This window comes from Chrysoperla carnea, chromosome 1 (genome assembly GCF_905475395.1).
Source record: "Chrysoperla carnea chromosome 1, inChrCarn1.1, whole genome shotgun sequence".
Lineage (NCBI taxonomy): Eukaryota > Metazoa > Arthropoda > Insecta > Neuroptera > Chrysopidae > Chrysoperla > Chrysoperla carnea.
The window spans coordinates 123892322-123913248 of NC_058337.1; the positions used below are offsets into that span (position 1 = coordinate 123892322).

The window sequence follows — 20927 nt, forward strand, 5'->3', positions numbered from 1 at the left end:
TCGACATGGCATGTTTTCCAAAACTGATATAAAAATTATCTTCTTCATTAGTTGCAGTCATCAAAAAGCTTTTGATATGCGTAAAATTTTAGACAACCGCATTTATTTTCGGTGATTTGTTCGATGCGTGAAAAGCACCTTTGAATTGTCAATTTTACCTTCTACGGTTTAGAAGAAATTGACCTCATTTTATTTATTTTGTCTGATAATGTGAGGCATCAAATATGCCGAAACGTTTTATAACTTTTCTAATTGAAATGGGATTTTAAAGCTAAGATGTCAGCGTCATGAGTAAAAAAAAATATTAAATATATTTGTAGACTCAGATGATTTTTTCATTGAATGAAAAGACAAAAGATGTAGCATATTTGCACTGTATACATCTATGCGAGTTAAACATATATAGTTCTTTTTTCTAACGCTAGATTGAGTCTTTCTTAGCAAAGTCCCATATTGACAAAGGCAGCCATTTTGATTAATTTTAACATGAAAACTTTTTTACTAATGATTATTACATGTAATAATTATTAATATTTATCAGTACAGTTTTTTTTTTTTTTTTTTAATTTGAAAAAACAAACATTTTCAAACAAATATTTGTTTTTTTAACTAAATTTCTACAAAAAAAAGAGCCGAAATAATTTGGTTAAAAGACTAGGTACTTACAAATCTATATTCTCCTATAAACTAATATAAATTAAGTCAGTCAATTTAATAAAAAAAATTTGTGCACGTAGAATTTTATTAACAAGATTTAAAGAGAGAAATTTCTTTAAATCTAAGTATCTCGTACTTTTCTTTTGTCAAAAGATAATTTCTAATTGTCCATTAGTCCTTAATTATTAATAATACTTTATTCTTTTTTTAAAAATTATGTATTTTTTTAGTTTACCACCGGCGTTGATGAGATATGTTTATCGAAATCCTGTTCATGATGAAGGGGTAAAAAGATTTTTTGTACTTGATTGATTTCACCACGACATAGAGGGCATACTTCACACCGTTTAGCGCATGATACACATGCTAATGCATGAGCGCATGGTAAAAATGCTGAATCGATTGGTTGATCCATACATATGTGACATGTTAATGCATCGATAAATGTAACTAAACGTTCACGGGTTTCCTGTAACAAAAAGAAAATAATATTGTAATAAATTGTTTAAAATTTTCGATTTTGTAATCATTATTACGTAGTCGGAAACGACTGCAACGATTTTCATGATATTTAGTATGCAAGGGGTTTCCGGGACGAAAAATCGATCTAGTTAGGATTCATTTTTAGTAAACGTCGTTTTTCTTCTTTATTTTCTAAAAATAAAATTCTAAGAAAATAGCAGGTGGTATTTAATTGACTTGGAAATTACAGAAGAATAATTATCTCTAATTATGTGGTCGTTTATGTAATATTGAGAAAAATCTGTTTCTTCTAATACAAGGAAATATGCATTAGAAAAGGGAAAAACATAAAGAATAAAAATACTTACATCACATTTGTTATCCCGACAATGATCACAGCTTTGTGCTTCTTTTAATTGTGAACAGCATTCACCACCTTCTTCTAAATATAAATCTTCGGCATCTTCGGTTGACATACGTCTTGAGCTTGTACCACTACTACTTGCCGATGACTGTTGTTCATTTTGTGCTTGATAAATAGCACGTCGTGCATTATCGTATACTTCACGACACGTACGACGTATATCAAATACATATTTTTTCCCTAACGATGAATCCTCATTGAAAATTGAGATAATTGTGCCCTTAAGATCACGTATAAATTGAGCGGTAACTGCTGAACGTACAGTTTCACAACTGTAGAATGCATGTTTTTCGGTAATGGCACGATATAAACCACTAGCCGCTGGAGATGATTCCAATTTGATTTCTAAATAACTTGCTTCGTTTTCTTGATTTAAATATTCTAATTTGAATACACGTTTTTGTGATTGGGCAGTTTGAATTGCTGTGTATGGAATTCTGTGGACAAAGAAAAATTTAATTATTAGCTTTTTATGAAACGAAATTTTAATAGAAAAGATTCCCAAAATTTGACAAAAGATGAGTAATTAGCTTATCACTTCAGTGGGAGTACTTAAGAGATAAGAGCACTTAAGCAAAACTGCTGAATAATTTATTACTTATATTTTTACTGAATTATTTATTTTGGAATTATCAGTTTTTTTACGGTTTAGTTTTTATTTTAACTTGATAAATTATTAAAAATGAAACTTACGATTGTTTTTCGCAGTCTTTTTGATATACGGAAATACCATGTGGTCCAACGCCTAAACTTAAATTACTTGGTGGTTTTCCCATAAATAATTCTTCACCAAACGAATCAATTGCTGAAATTTCTTTTAACAACCAATATTCGGCCGCAGATTGTTTCATTCCATGTAATTCTTTATGTTTAAGAAGGATTTTTTGTAAGAAATTTTCTGGTTTTACATCCTGTTTCTCCGGACATATTTCACTACATTGTAAATAAAAATGATGCGGTGGTTTGAATGCGTCGTAATCACCAGTTTCAGCTTGACTTAATAATGCAATGATATGTGCGGTTGATTCCCAATCAGCTGGTTGTAATTTCTTCTCCAATAAATCTTTACGGGCAGCTAAATAGAATTGATGACGAGTTGTTTCTTGTAAGATTAGATTTGGTGGTACCCAAAACTTCACTTTTAATGCGAAACGTAAGGGTGACACGTTACCAACTTGTCGATCAATTGGATTTCGTAAATTTAACCATAATTCTTCTCCTTTATGGCCAGTATATTTTAAGCCAAAATAATCAGCCTCATTACTAATACCAAGACCTTCGCAAACCTGTAACAAAATAATAAATACATGAGTAATTTTTTATTATCGATAATAAATATTTTTATTAAAGCAAATTATGACTTAATTCTGTTTTACACTTAATTTCAAAAAACATGATTCTTAATAAAAGTCATAAAATAATTAAAAATTAATTAGTCTCAATTCTTAGATCAATTTACATTAAAAATTCTGAATAATTAGCTACCGGGAGAAAAGTTTAAATATAGGTCAGTTAAGGCTCTAAATTCTTCGTTTTTCTACGTTTGTTATATGACGAAAACAGCAGAATTACAGTAAAGTAGTCTTTATAGCCCAATTTTGGCGCTAATTATTTCTTTAATACCTCATAATTAAATTCCTGATATCACTGCAGTTAAATCTACTTAAAAAACGTCGCGTTTGTTGCTACGCTATAAAGTTGTCTTAAGATAAAAATAATTTGGCATTGATAATATCCAGAAAATCAACTTCTAGTGTTTTTTTTACTTTCAATAATCTAAAATGTGCCTAACAAGATTTAATTAACCAAGAGAAAATTAATTACTTAACCTTATTTTAAAAGAAACCTTCAATGGCTAAGCGAGAAACCTGGGTTTTACAAATTATATCATGACTTGTACTTTATTAATATGAGAACGATCAAAGGCAAACCAAAAAACTCATTAATTTTTTTTTTAAATACTAAACTCCTACAATAAAATACCTAATCCCTCCAAATAAAATAATTAAAAATTACATTCACAAAAAAAAGCCAATCTAAATAAAACCAGATTTTCTCGAAAATAATATAAAAATCTATAGAAAAAGGTTGCATCATATTGCACATACAGTTTATTCTCCCTATAAATAAAACATCGTACATAAATTATTAAAATTTCTCAATCATTTTTAAAACAAGATTATATAAAATAGAATGCCATCAAACGTCCAATACAAAATATTCAAATGAAATCATGATTAATACTTGAGCTGATCAACTCTAGTCATTCCGAGTCCAGTACAAAGTCTAAAGTTTATTTCTAGTTGGGTCCCCCACTACAGGTGGATGTGTGTATGTGTGTGGTTTACAAAAGAGAGAATTTAAAAATATTAATAATGTTGCCACACTTTATTAATTAAAACTATTTGAAATTTTATACTATGACTCATTTTAAATGATACATCTTAAAGATTTTTAATTCGATATTTCAGAAAAAATACATTGAGGCAAATAATTTATACAAATTAGAATTTTCATTGATATTTCACAGTTTTGTATTGGAAACAGTTTCAACGTTAAGTAAGAATATAACTTTTGAGGTTTTTTTTTTTTGCAAATATTCAGTGGATGGCCATTCTTACTACAATCAGAAAAACAATGTTTCAATTTTTTGGTGTATGATTGTACTAAAAACAATTAAGAGAAAGAACTAAGCATGTTGCATTTGTTGCTGTGTATTACCCCGTTTGTCCCCTTACGTCTCTACACACTAGTTACACGGTGATTTCATATGACTTATTATATCCGTTAGTACAAAGTCCAAGTTTTTATTAGTAACAAAATGTATTCAGTTTATTGTATATGTTAGACATTTTTATGGATCATTACATATAATTTGAATTTTTTAAATTTTAACATTGCATTTTCAATTTTATCAATAATAAAACGCTTAATTTGCATTATTTTAAAAAAACCAATTAATGCGTTTTACACTTGTGTACAATTTCCGATTGCTTAATTCGTAAAAAATTATATTAAATTCGAAATTTTGTTTGAATTGACAAAAAAGATAAATTATGCAAATAATTTTTTTGAAAGTGCCATTTAAGAAATTCATATTCAACGTGCCAAATTAATTTTTGTCCATACAATCATTTTATGCTACTCACGTGGACAAGAACATGTTTTGGTCAATTGCCCCTGGTTTATATTTAACGATGTTATAATAATAATTTTTGGCACTATTTTCAGACACTGGAATTTTAGTATGATCACGCATAAAGAACATGATATAATTATTTTTTTTCTTATATAAAATCTTAAAACCGTGATTCGTTTCCGTATCAAAGTTTAGAATTTATTATTTAATTAATAATTGATAAATTTTTTTTTATATGATTAAAATTATGATTCATTCATAATTGCATTATAATAATTTTATTTATGATTAAATTATATTGCATTTCGATATCTATAACAAATTTTATTCGTGAGTTTCCGTTAAACTGAAAAAGAAAACCGTTAAAAAAGTATATTTTGTATACACTTTTGACACAGTTTCATTGATATAACATAATGCATACATAATATGTATGTTTGTAAATAAATTTAAGAAATCGATTTTTAATTTTCTTTTGATTACCGTATCGACAAAATTTTGCAAAAATATAAAGAGAAGATCTAAAAAGTACCTGTCGTTAATTCGATTTTTTTCAGATAGATGAAACCCTAATTTGACACTCAAAGTCAGTGTCAAGCGTCATCATGAGGTTAGATTTTAAGAATATGAAAAATCAACTAACTACATTCATTCGATGTAACCAATTTATAATTAAGTGTCCAATTAAAAAAGAAAACAGCGAATAAAAGTGAAATTTTTTAATTATTTTTTTCATACTTAAAAATTTTAAAAGAAGGAATATAATAACAACAACAAAGATGGCGCCCATTAAATTAATTGAAGGACACACCTTAAGCACACATTATTTTTGTTTTGTTTATATATGTTGACAAGAATTTTTATGATGAATAAAAGATGTTGTTTTATTTGACAAAAACAAATTATTTTTTATATGATACGCAGTTGTTTTTTTAGCATATGTATTTTTGCATATAGCAACAACGCCCTAAAAACATTATTTACACAATTTTTTTTTTATTCAAGGATTTTTAAAATTATCATAAAATTCTTAAGTAAACAAAATACTTGTTTCTTCTTTTGTGGTTATATTTGAGAAAAAATGGTGGGGTCAATAGTGGGGGGATAGATTCATTGTTAGTAGGCGTGTTTTAAAATAATGAAGAAGAAAGATAGTATCATTTTCAAATAATCTAAAAATGTCAACGTAAATGTTAATCTAAAGAACATACAATTTCAGTCGAAAATTGAGTAAGAAAATATGTACTTAGTTACAGAAAACCGTGACAAACCTTGAGATTTGCAAAATATTTTGAGATAATAAGAAAAATTCAGTGCTTTTTTCAAATAAAAATTCCCACATATTGCATCGTGTCTATTGTATATTTTTTTATCAATTTACTTTTTATTACTAAATTATAATTTATTAGAAAATCACTCATGGATATCACGTCAAGTACAAAGTCCAACTATTATTACATTATATATACAAACTCGATATAATTAACAAAAAAAAAATCAACCAATTCCAGCTTGTCTGTCGTATTTTATTATTTAAAAAGAACAAGAAAATCTAATCTTTATTTAATTATTAAATTAAATAACTTTATAGCTAATTCTACGTCAATTACTTTTGAATAACCTGTCAAAAAACTTATTCTTTGTACTTCATACAAATAACATCTGCTTTATTATTTTTGATAATAATTGGATATCCATTGGACATTTTCTAAAATTTGTTGAAATCTAGGCAGGCTTTCCTTTTCCGGAAGTCACTAATTTGTTTATACAAGAGCATGTTTACTACGACAGTAAATTAGAAATTCTATTTGATTTATTGGTGTTTTCTACATGGTACTATGACTTGCATAGGGACTTATTTTGTTTTTCACGTTTTCCGCATTTTTGCAGAAATATCACCTAACTAATTAAATTTATTATGTTAAATACTATCCGTATACAAATTTTCATCAAAATCGTAAGAGCTGTTTCCGAAATGATATAGTGTATACAAGAATTGCTAGATACCATCAAATTACTAGATGGTATTTATAGATACCATAAAAAGTGAGCATTGACCTTCAGCATAAACTGTTAGAAGTTAGAAAGAAATTTTCTTAAGTATTTTTTATTCCATTTGGTTATACTTTATATCTATTTTAAGAATACTTATAACAATACAGTACTTAAAATAAAGTGAGTATTAGAGATGTGAAATCAATATTTCAATTATTTGATATTGATCAAAGTCCAAATTACAAAGTTTAATAACAATATTATTATAATAATATCATTTATACAAACAAATTGATTATTCAAAAAATACACACCTTTTAACAAACTACAAACAAAATAATTGAAATCGATATTAATTTTTTATCATAAAAATTTTTTTTTAAAAATAGTAGTATTTATTTTGTTGATAAAACTTAAGTAAACTTCATAATTATGTATATTTTATATAATAAACACTTAAAAATGCTTAAATGACACTGAAGATTATTTAATAAGTAAAGAATGATAAATAAGATCTCTAGCAAATAGATTTAAAAAAATAGCATTTAATTATTACAGTAATTGTTAATTATGTTTTGCTAATGCATTTTTTTTTTATATTGTACAAATATTTTGTTACTTGCAGTTGATTAAACATTGATCTCATAATCTATTAATCCTTATTGGATTTTAATAAAACAAAGACTCTATCTAGCGATAGAAAAAAGAACTATAGTTTGCAACCCCATAGATACATAATATTTAATGGAAATATTTGTTTACAATCTAGTAAACCAAATGCACATATCATATACATGTAAAAGAGTACAGCTCATTAAAATGTATAATAAATGTATAATCTTTTGCCTTTTCATTCAATAAAAAAATCAGCTGAGTTGTATAAGTATGGATAACATTTCTTTTGATAGTGGCGATGACATCTTAGCGTTATAATCGAATAATAGTCACATTTGGGTAGAAAATAAAATTTCAACTAGAAAGAAATGTTCTTAGATTTTTTATTGCAATATAGATTAGCGGTGTTATACTTCTATCAAACTAAAGAGTCACTGAACAAGAGAGAATGAAAATTTGCTAACAAGTTTGTCTTTACTATAAATTTATAAACAAAATTTTCATTTATAAGCCCAATTTTAATTATATTGAATTTAAGTAATTAAATATTTTAAATAATGATGTAATAAGTTAATGATTTCAAAATATTCCTAAATATTTAAATATATCAGAAAACAATATGACTAATTAAAAATTTCAATAAATATTATTAATTGTTATTGATGAACTAAATTTAAAAAAAAAAAATTAAGGTTATAATAATTTTGACATAAAGTGAAGAAAAAAAAAACAAAGAATATCATCGATAAGTATTAATCCGAAAAAAAATTGAATCAGACAAAAGATAAACAGATTTCACCTTCAATATCAATAATATTTCAAGGTAAATTTAAAAAATATAGTCCTATATTAATTTTAAAAGGCTTAAACATAACAAAACAGTTGAGAAAATAAATTGAACGAGCACGCTTGTTGTAAACATTTTTGTTTGATATTGTGAAATATTATATTGTCAAAAACAAAACAGATGTGGAGATCTGCACGTATTCCACCAGAGCAAAGAGACTCGATATTATTAATAACACAATATGTCCTCCGATGTAATAATATTTATGTATTACTTTGATAGGTATAAAAATAATTTATCTCATTGAAAGTAATAATTATAAATGATTAGTAATTTTATTACAAAAGATAGTATCGTTCTCTCTTTTTAAAAAACTTTCTCAAACATTATGATGATCAAAACAAAACTACATTGTACTTGTTTTTTTAAACATGATAAGGAGAAGCTTTTTGAGAACAAAGATGTTTTGTTGTTTTTCATTTATATGTACACACAGCCATAAATTTTGAATATAATTTAAATTTTGATAATTTTTAATTAAGTATTTAAATAAATAAACCATAATATATATACTTGTTTAATTTATATTAAATTATAATATTTATTCATTTCGAAATTGTCCTAAATTATGTAATACGTAGTAATAAACTATACGCATCTTTGTTCAATTCACTAGTCTTTTCTTTTTGTGCTGAGTTTAATTTTCCTGCTTTAATTTTATAACCGAAGAATGAGAACGACAAATTTTTGTTTAAAACTTATCAGTAAATATCACGAATGTAAGAATAAGTCCGACTAGAAATACCCCAACCCTATAAATCAGAAACCGTTTAACAATTTTGATCTATGGTAGCATACAAATAAGGTAAGAACATTTTTGACCGTGAACATTTCTATTTAAACCGAAAAATTTATGTTTTTCATTAAAAAACATTAAATTATAGTTCGTGATAGAATTCGTATGTACATACAAATAAAGGTGGAATCATGAAAATTGATAATGATTAAAATTAATAATATGAACAAGGGAAGTAGTGTGTACAAACACGTGTTAAAAAAAAATATAAATTAATACACATATGTCAATTAATTAATACGACTAAACAAACAATTGCATTCATAAATTAATATTATTAATGTTGTATGAACTATTATATTACATAAGAACAAATGACAAACGTCGTTTTATAGAGATTATTCTTTATCCTACATGCCCGCCAACATTCAAAAAAAGAACAAAAACGAAAAAATTTATAGCATTGAACTCATCTTAAAATAAATTTAATATAAATTTATGTTTCAAGAACTTCTACTTCAAACGACGGGGTCATAATGAAAATATTTTTTTTCTTATTTTGTTGTTATTAAAGAAAACGTTATCTATAATTTAAGGTGCGTTCATAGAAACACAAAACAAGAAATTATTTATGAGGGTTTACGGAAACAAAATCTTAAGACATTGACAAAGAAAAGTCATGGTCCATAGAATCTTTTTATAATAAATTTTAATTTAAGAATCAAACATGTCGATTGTTAAATTACAGCTTCTTTAATTTAATGTTCTGGGAAGAGATTATGCCACACATGCATACAAGAGAGGCAATATAGATGAATATACTTCATATTTCATCAGATTCTGACACAATGTCCTATTTTTTAGCAATGCAAGACTTGTACACAAAGACATTAAGAGCAAAAATACGTCCTTTTTTCTTTTAATTTTAATTGAATATTTATCCATTAATGCATATTAAAAAATCAATATGTCTGTTATTAACTAAAAAAATACAATTAACAATTTTGTACTAATATATTACTTTCATGATGAGAATGTTGGGTTTAAGAATACATGAAATTAAAACGAACAGTATAATAGAATGAATAAGTACCTACATTTAAAAAAAAAATATATATTGGACTTTGTACCATGTATTTACCTTCGCGAATGTGGACTTTGTACCGACAAGTATTTCATATCTACCTGTATTTATATTGGACTTTGTACTGTGAAATAGAGATTCTATCTTCTACTCACTTGCACTCATTGAATGAAGCCATAGATTGTATTAAATTTTATGTTTGTTATGTTTTGTATTTAAAACAGTGGCGATTTCACATAACTTTTTTTTACAAATTTTTAGGATGACTTTAAACACGTTTCTTAAGGTCATTTCAGTTAGTTAGAATTTTTAATTTAATTAAAATCTTAAACTTAAAAAACGACCGATTAATTTTAATAAAAATTGCGAAAGTTTTGTTAAGTTTAATTTATACATAATTATTTAAAATTACTATAATTAATAATGTGTTCGTCATAATTTTTTTTATACATTAGGAAATTCTATTGTACTTTGTACTTAGAATTACCTAGTAACTGCCTGGTAATTTTAATTATAAATAATAGTTTTCTGTAAAATTATTCTGCAATTATTTTATATTGAAATAGTAGTAAAAACTTATATGTAAAAATTTATAAATATTATTAGGTCAGTAACCTAAATATTTCGTATGCATCGTATGTATTTTACGAATGTATGTTTTGAATACCGAGAAATATTCGTTATTAACGAAGGCCGTAAACGATATAAAAAAATTTGTATGATTATTGTGTGCCAAAAATTAATTTTTTTTTTATTGGTTTAATTGTCTTTGGTACATTTAAAACTATAAATTTTGGGATGTGTTCCAAAAACTTTTTAGTGGGAGAAAAATATGTACTAATAGCAATGTGTTCTTTTTGCACGAGGTTTATTTTGAACACAAAATTACTTATTTTGCCCAACCTTTTTTCTTTCTGTGCTTCCGCCTACAGAATAAAAATTTCAATTCGAAACGTGTTACTGTCAAAAAGTATTTTAAACATTTGGTGTAGGATAGGTGATTTCGTAAGGGAAAATAATCTAATCTGGTTAATGTTTCTAAAACCAGTATGGTGATAAAAAGAGGGCTATTATTACAAAAATATCGCCACTGAAATCAAATTTTTATTAACTAGTTTATGTGTTGCTATCCTAAACAAAAAACATTTTTATAAAATACAAAAAAAAATGTTATATTCAACAAGAATGAATAAATAAAAACAGCTGCGTTTTCAGAAAAACCGCATGTATTTATGATAAATAATGTTTTTAAAACTACACTAAAACTGATAAAGTGAACAAATATATATGCATGAGATTCAAAACAGTACTCTGGTCTATCTATTAAGGCCTAGCCTCTTGTTATGTCCGTCTTTTTATCCCTCACATACATTTGTGTATTTACATTGCAGGCATAATGAAATTTAGACAACTTTAATTACAAAGAGAAGTTCCCAGTAAGATAATCATGAATATGACTATTCACCTAAGTTATCATACTACTTGCATGAACGTTTAACATATGCCTAGGCAAAGGGCTCTTTGTCTAAATTACTCCATGCCTACGACTCCTATCTATGTTGTTTTTAAATAAAATTGTAAACAAAGCCATAAATAACAATTAAGTAACAAAAATTGTGTGACTCCTTCAGACTCCATATTTTTTTATTAATATTATTATAAGAGTAATAATTGTATTTTTTTTGGTCAAATATTTAAATAATCTCCTGAATCACACAAGCATTTCTTAAATATTTAAAAAAGAAAAAAAAAAAGTTCAAAGTATTCTGTACAAACGTAAGCAACCATACAATAATTGTTCAACCTGGATAAATATTGCATATATAATTTTTACAATTATTATTTTTTTATTCAATCCGATTGAGAATGAATGGAAAATGACGTTACTCTTATTACGAATATTATTGAATATCTATACTGTGTAGAGATTATTAAGGTATATAAACATAGTCTATTATCTTGAATAAAGCCACGTTCTCATCCGAGACAAAACAATATGGCAGATAAAACATTCATGAGTGCGACACAATAGAGAACCAATTATCTTATCTTGATGATAATGATTTCCTCGAGTATTGTCTCGTGAGTCTTCAACTTACGTATAAAAGAGACATTAGAAAAAAAAATTGTGAAGCATATATATAATAAGAGCCGTATTATATCTAAAAGGAATGTCTATCTATGACACATTTACTAAAAAATTATGCACCTTTCTTCTTTATCTTCAAATTACAACTTTATTTCCATCTTTTCTTCATTAGTTAGAAGCAACTAAATATTTTATTTAGTTATTTCTAACGAATGAAAAAAGAAACATATATCTTCCTTTTTTTCTTCTATTATTCTTTTTTCATCAGCTATTATACTCTTATAATTCACTGGTTTTGAGTTGACTAAAACTAACTACTACTTAATAGTTAGTTTGAATAAACTTAAAACCTATCCTGAAAAATTAGTGGCAATACATTTTGAAAAATTAGTAATTAATTTTTCAAAATCAATTGGAAATTTACATTTTGCAAAACAATTAAATTTTCATAGGCAATTAACTATTTATTTTTTTGAAAATAACGATAAAATTTTAAATGCTTGCTGATTTTAAATTGCATAATTAAAAAAATATTATGTAAACAAAATCGTAAAACTGCGTAGCATTTTAAATAGTTTATATATATATATTTTTTTTGAAAAAAATATGTCCATTAACCTTGTAGGAAAAAAATATTATAAAAAATATGGATTTACAATCAAAACAACGGTATTATATTGTTTTGAACAATAATTATGATTTGTAATCATGATTCTGTCACGGTAATAATTATTCATTAAACAGTCCCTAATAAAACTTTAGTTGTTTATAAAAACATCTCCACACTATCTTTGGACTTGTTTACTAACATAGGTGTCATAAACTAAGATTAAAGTTTATTATACTCTGATTTCCGCTGTTATATTACTCTTTAATTCCGATTTTAAAATACTTAAAAGTTTCCGGAATATATCAAGTTCATTTGAGGCAGACAATTTACCCAGATAAAAATACTTAAGGTCGATTTAGAGGCCGAATGACTTTCTTTGATGTATATGACATCCAAGGTAAAATGGCTGACACTACACCAGCCATAGCAAACTTCTGTTGCGATGTCGGGAATCGAATACGCAACCCAAAATATATCGCGTACGTATGTTAACCAACTAAGACACCTAGGCCGAATTTAACCAAAATATATTAAAAATTAAATTTCATTATCGTTAAACAATTTAAAAAAATCGTTCCGGTTAATGATCACTTATTATAAGATTTATCATTAAAGTACATATGTCTTTTTATAATGACCGAACACTTAATGTATTGATAATAAATAATTAATATTAATTATGTAAAATTAATCTTGTTTATTATAGATTTTTATCAAAAAAATAAAAAGTATTATTTATAATTTTTGGTACTCGTTTTAAGGTTCAAGTGTTTATTGTTTTATAATCTTTCTTATCAATAATAATACAATTATCCAATTAATTTTTTTTTTAAAGATTTTTAAACTCTTGTATAAAGGTTAATTAATTGTTATTATGACTTTGATCTATGTTATTAATAAATTATTTTTAGATAATGAGCCACTATTGTTTACTTGTTTATTTCAACTCATAACCTCAAATATTTTTGACAGGTCATTTCACATAGCTAACTTCACATGTATAGAAAAAATCTACATACTCTCTTCAAGAAGTTTTTTTGGCTTACTTATCGTGTCTATGCGTAAACAATATTTTAAAATGTCAACTTCTAAAATATTTGTTTGTTTACATTTTTTATTTTAGGCGTCTGGGCACTAGCTTAATTATCTCTTGGTAACAAATAATTTATAATTAATTGCAAAAATAAAACTACGTTTCATCCTTACAATGTAAAGATGATGCACAATTATTTAAATTTCGTGTAAGCTTTTTATTATCTTAATTTACATAAATTTGCATAGTCGGTAGTGATTATTATTATTATTATTATTTTTTTTTTTAAACAAGTTTCAATATCACTTAATGGTTAAGTGATTTTTGAAAAATGCAATGTGGGTTTTTCTTTGTATTAAATATTTAGTACTCATATGTACAAAGAAAATCTCTGTCCTTGTAATTTTAAGAAAGAGAAAGGTCTTGAAGTTATCAAGGTTTAAATCAAAGGAAGGAAACACAGAGATACATCGTGTTAGTAGTTTCACTTCCTTACAAGGAATTTTTTCGAATTATCTTTAGTATTTAATAGTTCCACCTCTTTTAGAGATGTTAATTTCCTCATTTTCCAATTTATTTTAGATGCAACTTAGGGACATCATATTAGGAGCACACAGCTTCTGTTTCTTCTTCCGAGAAGATCCAAGCTCCTAACCTCAAATTCTATGTTTGCCCATCTTCCTTTTTGTTCACATTATCTTCAGTATAAATACCATTTCTATGTGAATTCTCAAGCAAGAAATAAAAGCATCTGGATTAACTCACAGTATTATCAGCATAAAAAGCAAATTATCTTTAAATTTGGTGTGAATTTCGTTTCAATTTCCTTCAATTAAATTCAGTATATCGTATCAAATTGATTAAATCACTATTATTAATCTCCTCAATTGGGGGTCCCCTTATTTTGTTGCTACTGTATAAAAAAACGTTGATCTCAAATACCTATTTATTATGTTTTATTATTTAATACTGCCTGAGCGGAAATTATAATTTCGTTTCAAAAAAATTACCCAAGGACAAGTTATTATATTGAAAAATTACTATTGTACGTAGTTTAATAATGCACATGTATGTCCCTCCATCCACTTGGTATGTAAATCACAATAGAGCGAAGAGTACACTAGGAGCACGCGGTTACTGAATGTAAATGGAAAAAAATTGATGATTTTGTAAGCTTAGCAGTAGATTTTATACAATTGGTCTGTTCCAATACACCTTCTCTGTATATGTTTTTTTTTTGTAAGAACTATTTCATATTACAGTTGGCAAGCTTTGTCAAGGATCCAGATCACGACCATAGCATGTGATAGCATCGTGTTGTTCAACTGATGCTGTGTGTGTTTTATATGTATCTCACTTCATTGCATTGTAAAACAACATATGGTTGTTTCAATCGATGATGTTCATTCGGTTTTTTAAATTTTAATAATAGGTATGCACCCATTATATGAATTTAATAAATTAATATGTATCTGTATACATTATCTTAAATATTGGAAGATTTTTTTTTTCCAATAAGAGGTCAATTTATTTGAAATTTTCTTAATGAAACATGAAATTAATAATGTCTGTTTCAATTTTCGTGGTAATTGTTTTCTGTTTAAAGGTCATTTTTGGTTTATTACTAATTATTATTAATACAAGTCAATGTCTTGGATTAATTGTTACAATTAATAAAACAAATTAGACACGCGATAATATTTTCAGATCCCGTTAAACTTTTTCAGCACAAGCAGATTTAAGAGACATAGGGAGAAATAAATAATGTAAAAAAAACAATAAAAGTTATTAGTATACTATGTGTACATTTTGGTCCTTCGAGCCGGATAAAAAGTGACAATTTCAATCAATTACCTAAGTGACATATATATGGAAATCAAAAAAACCAAATAAAAAAGTCTTGACAATTAATATAACAAAATTCGACACGGGATAAAATTTCTGGATCCCTTGTGAAAACTTTATTACAAGCACATTTGACAGACGTTGGGGGCAATAAATAATGAAAGTTATTAGTATACTCTATGTACATTTTGGTCCTTCGAGCCGGATAAAAAGTGACAATGTCAATCAATTACCTAAGTGACATATATACGGAAATCAAAAAAACCTAATAAAAAAAAATTCACAAAGCCTTCTTTATTACTAAGATAAAAAAAATCTAGAAAAACGTGCATTTTTTATGGCTTATAAATCGTAAAAACAAAATTTGTAATAGCTATAAGAGAGTATATTTTTATACATGGTGTTTCTTTAATCCAAAATGTGTTGGTTTTTTTGAGGTTAATACACATATAATTTAACTGACAAAAAATATTAACAGTTGAATAAACTAATGGGTTTCTAAATTGTTTTAACCTTAGCTGCTAACAAAGGCCTTTCTTTGTTACATTCTAAAATACATTTATTAAACTAAAAAGACCATTACGAATTCGCTAGACAAAGAACAATTTCAATAGCAAGGTTCCGAAAATCTTTTGAGATAAGAGAAATCGACGAAGATTAAGATAATATACACAAAAAATAATTATATTAAAAAAAAATCTGAATAATGAACTCTCTTTGATAGAAGAACTAAATTATGAATTATAAGTGGGTTTTTGTTACTACATCTCAAATTAATTAGAATCAATAATTAGTTTAGGGCAATGTTTAACATTGACTCGTTTATTAACATTGAAAGTTAATTTTATCAAATGAGACGAGTGTTGAAAAAAATGTTATAGAAATTTTATTTATAAAATATTGATTTTTTTTGTGGAAACTAAAAATAATTATTATATTTTTAAGGCAAAAACCAGCTTTTTGTATATAAATTGCAAATTTTAAAACAACCTACATTAAAATTTAATAATCCGGAAATAATAATTTTATCATTGAATCTTCCTAAAATCCAAAGTAATCCATTTGTTTTAGCAAAATTTTTTTTATTGCAGATTAGAAGAAAGGTCGTTTAAAATAATAAAAAGTTATTAATAGTCTGTACACATTTTGGTCCTTCGAGCCGGATTTATCACCAAATAAACTTTTTGCACTGTTTTTTCGAACAAAAAGTGTAATTATTATTTGGTATACTTATTACGGTTACGAAATACGCCATATATTGAAAATGTACAATTTTTTTTCCTCCACAAGAGTGTAAAGCAGAATATCAAGTTATACAAGTTCTTTGTGAAGAAATATAAGGTAAAAATTTTTAAATTTCCGACCGGATGGATGAAATATATACAATTTTTATATAATCGTACAATTTATTCTTTTTTTTGTGTATTGTCATCGATAATCATCATTTATTTTACTTCTTTTGTTCATGATTCAATACCGTCTATAGATTCTCCACAATTCATTATTATCTTCAATCCTTCATTATTATAGAAACACTCATACTGGGTAAACTCTTCATGCATTTATTTGAATTTTAATGAATTTAAATGCATGCAATGTATTATTAAAAGTTTTATGTGTTATGAAACAAAAGATTATTGATTTGTGTACGGAGTTAATAAAAAAGGCAAAGGGTTCAATACCAGTTTTTACAGCCTTATATAGGAAGTAGGCAATAATATTCCGTATTAGGTCTACTGTTTAATTAAAGAATTGAATTTTTTTTTTGGAGGTGCCATTTTTTTGTTTGGGGGGAGGGGCTGTATTTCCTAAATCACATATAATGAGATTAGCCTTTTTTACATCTTGCTATAAACATCTCTCCGAACCCGAAATCACTCTTGTATATGATCTAAATACTTCGAAGAATAAGAATGAATTCAAAAGTGGAATAGATCATTAAAAGTTAGGATATTGTGATTTTTGCCAAATCTCAAAGATACCCAAAATAACGCTATTAGTAGTACGATTCAAGTACCAAAAGCAATCTACCAAGTCAGAACTAAGGTAGAAGGAACTAAGGAAGAAGACTTTTGAAAGATTTTGGTCTCTGCGTGAGCATAAGGTGGATAAGATTGTTAATAGGCAAAAGAGTACACTGATATGTAACGTTTGAGAAGAGCATCAGTAAAGATTATGAGTACAATATACTTATTTTCGAGGAGCAATAACATATACTAGAAGCATTAACATATTACTTGTGAGAAAAGTAAAAAATACGTTTTTTTTAATGTTTTTTGTTACATTATGGTAATGTTTATCTCAAATCAAATTAAATTGTTATTACAAAATAATTGTATTCGTTTTGTAAAACAATAAAGATAAACATTTATTGTTAAATTTTTTTCAGACAATAGAAGATTTTAGTTGTCAGATTTGAATTTATTAAATAAATAAAATATGCTAAAAATAAAATTGTGTTTGCATAAACGATAAAATAACACCTACGTTTTATTTTTTAATTTCAGCTTAGCAAAAAGTAGCATGGATGCTTTTTCCAGCCAAATAAACAAATCGCGGAGACATAATCCTTCACAAATCGTACCTCCTCATAGATAGCATCTTCTAATGCAACTATTTTTTTAGTTTTCGTGTGGCCATTCTGGCACACCCTCATGGTCCGCGTAAAAAGTTTCACCTAGTCAAATTTTTACTATCAAATATACCTCAATTCGAATGTAAGAGGGGAAATAGATCAAAAGATAAACTCAATAGATTTTTCCTGTACATAAGCCCAGCTTTACTAACTTGCCAACCAAAGCATTCAGACATTAAACCATTTATTATAGTATATCATAAAATTACATAATATAATATTATTTTATAAATTGCAATGATCGATAAAATTAATTTTCATGGTTCAATGATTCGAACAGATTAAAAATTAACGTACACAAGAGATGTATTATCTAAAATACTTTTAACTGATAACATATTGATCTTTTTTGATTGACGAATTTTTTTTTTGATATAAAAATTTCCTAGTTTTTGAGTTCAAATCAGTTTACAATTTCTACAATATTACAACATTGTTTTCGTCACTATTTTTCATTATCAATGAGTTTTTGAGATTGATAACCTAATTTTTATATTTTTTCCAAGTTAAAAATATATTTCTTGACCTAGTTTTAAATAGCATGAAGATCAAGGATAGCTAGTACTTAAAAGATCAATTTTAGTTTAAAAATTTGTTTTTCATTTTATAACATCCTGGTGTTATTTTTCTCGCTTCTAAGGTTACCCACACATGTCCCCCACTTCGTGGGTACCTTAAAAGTAAGGACCACCATGTCATAGCCTCCACCTTTCTTGCTCTCACTTATCCCGCTTCCTTAACACTCAAAATAGGGGCAACTATTTCCTTAAGCTTCCTTCAAAACTAAAGCCCAAAAAGATTCTAGACCGGGCCTAATTGATATAATAGTTGCATAATAGCCCCAAGGTAACGAACCTCAAGGGGTAGACCTCAGGAAATCAAAAGTTAATCCCCCCTTTCGGTCTTTATCTGTATAATATGTTCGAGGCAATTCCTGCATAAGGCGAATGAATCATGAAAAGTTGCCTTAGGTCTTTATTATTTCAGAAATTGTCTTCAGAATTAGCTTTTGGAAAATATTAGAGATACTTGATAAATGAAAAAATATTATATGAGTGGTAAGACTATGCCCCATAAAAATTGTCTAATGGCTATAATCAATTCGAGGACACAAGACCTGTTTGGTTTTTATTATATTCGTTATTCGTTTCAATTCTGAGAAAAGAAGCTACATTTCAAGGTATTAGAGAATGGCAAAACAAGTTTATTTAAAATAAAAAGTAGAGTCTATGATTCAAATTCAAATGTTCAGAGGTTCGCCATTTTAAAAATATTCAAATAAAAATCACTGTAAAATGGCGTCATGAAATATTCGTGCATCGAATTTTAAACAAAAAAAACTTCATTTTAAAACTAAAACGAAATATTTACCAGACCAACCGGTTTTGTTTTAACAAAAATTGGGTCCATAAAATCGACAAATTATAAAACTGATTATTTTTTGTCTACATGTGTAGTAAATTTCTTATAGATTGAACACTTACATGATACTGTTAAATACTATTCAATTTAGTGGAAATATACTATAATTTTATTATGGAATGAAATTGATTCAAATGTTCAATGGACAGACAATATTTGGGGCTCCAATGAAAGTTTTTTTGTTATTGATATGAATTCATAAAAAATTGATTTGCAAAAGTAGTACAAAAATTAATTTAATTGTGCAAAGTCATATTTTCATTGAAATTAAGTAATTTTTTAAAATATCCTTAATTATAAATTCATAATAAACATCTGCCATAATGGCTACCCAAAAATTATTTTGGAAATTTCTTTGTTGACATTTTTGAAAATTCCGACATTTTGTGAAAAAAAATATATATATATATTCAAAAAATATTCTCACCTTCATTAAACATTCTTGGCCAATTGCTTTTGGATCAACTTGAATTTCAATTATCACAGAATTTAAACTAATTAAACACCACATTTTGAATTTTTGTTTTTAAAAATTGTAAATTCGATATAATTTAATAATTAAAATTTTTTAAATGTTTATATAATTTTCGATAGATTGTTCAAACTATCTGAATGTAACTTTATATGATAAATTATTTAAAACGATAGTTTTTGCTTCCAAAAAATTAAAAAAGGTCCTCTTGTAATACGATCGTATGTAAACAGCACTGTTGCGTTTTAATATTAGAAAATCTTTGAAAATTTGGCATAATATTATAAAAATAAATCCAATTTCCATACTACGATCAGTATGGTCAAATTATGATTCAAAGAAATTGTAAATAATATAAACAAAAACTAAGAAGAGTTTCTTTTTTAAATATGTTTATTATTAACAAAAATAAACTTCACATGTATGTATGTATGCACTTTGGCGAATGATATTTCAAAATTATTTAACAAAGCACATATGCTCGTTTTGAATATATATGAAATCAAATCATATATTCGCTCCCCCACTCTTTATTTATTTACTGTTTTTACCGTATTGAGCTATTGAGCACGTGTGTATTGTCATGCGCATTCTAATTATTTAGCGGTAGTTATAAAATTTTATTTGTATTTGATCTTATACGATTTAATTTTTATATTTGTTAATAAAAATTGTTATAATTTAATAATTTATTTATATTTATTTATTAATAAATAGTTTAAATAATGAATATTACGTCGGTGGCTTCCATTTTGATCATTATAAGTTAAATATTTTATTATATAAATTTAGGTATATGCTACAATTATTATTGTCATGTAACTACAGTTGCATATATTAATAAAAATATATCTACCAATGA

The 20927-nt window shown here is 26.2% G+C and overlaps 1 protein-coding gene across 1 annotated transcript; it reads right to left on the reverse strand.

Annotated features, from left to right (window-relative positions):
- Window positions 1-618: 618 nt before the first annotated feature.
- LOC123298175 (E3 ubiquitin-protein ligase MYLIP) lies at window positions 619-20250 on the reverse strand. The gene is made up of 4 exons (XM_044880106.1): window positions 20021-20250; window positions 2237-2829; window positions 1488-1980; window positions 619-1126 (listed from the first exon to the last, which is right to left on the reverse strand). Exons 1-4 carry the CDS (start codon window positions 20102-20104, stop codon window positions 884-886), a joined length of 1413 nt encoding a protein of 470 aa, XP_044736041.1. The 5' UTR covers window positions 20105-20250; the 3' UTR covers window positions 619-883.
- Window positions 20251-20927: the final 677 nt, after the last annotated feature.

What these genes read in the sequence shown, in the direction of transcription:
- LOC123298175 (XM_044880106.1), bottom strand. Translation starts at nt 20,104, where the DNA reads ATGTGGTGTTTAATTAGTTTAAATTCTGTGATAATTGAAATTCAAGTT. An exon ending in AAAGACTGCGAAAAACAATC is followed by an intron (nt 1,981 to 2,236) that starts GTAAGTTTCATT and finishes CTTTGTCCACAG; the next exon opens with AATTCCATACACAGCAATTC. An exon ending in GTCGGGATAACAAATGTGAT is followed by an intron (nt 1,127 to 1,487) that starts GTAAGTATTTTT and finishes TTTTTGTTACAG; the next exon opens with GAAACCCGTGAACGTTTAGT.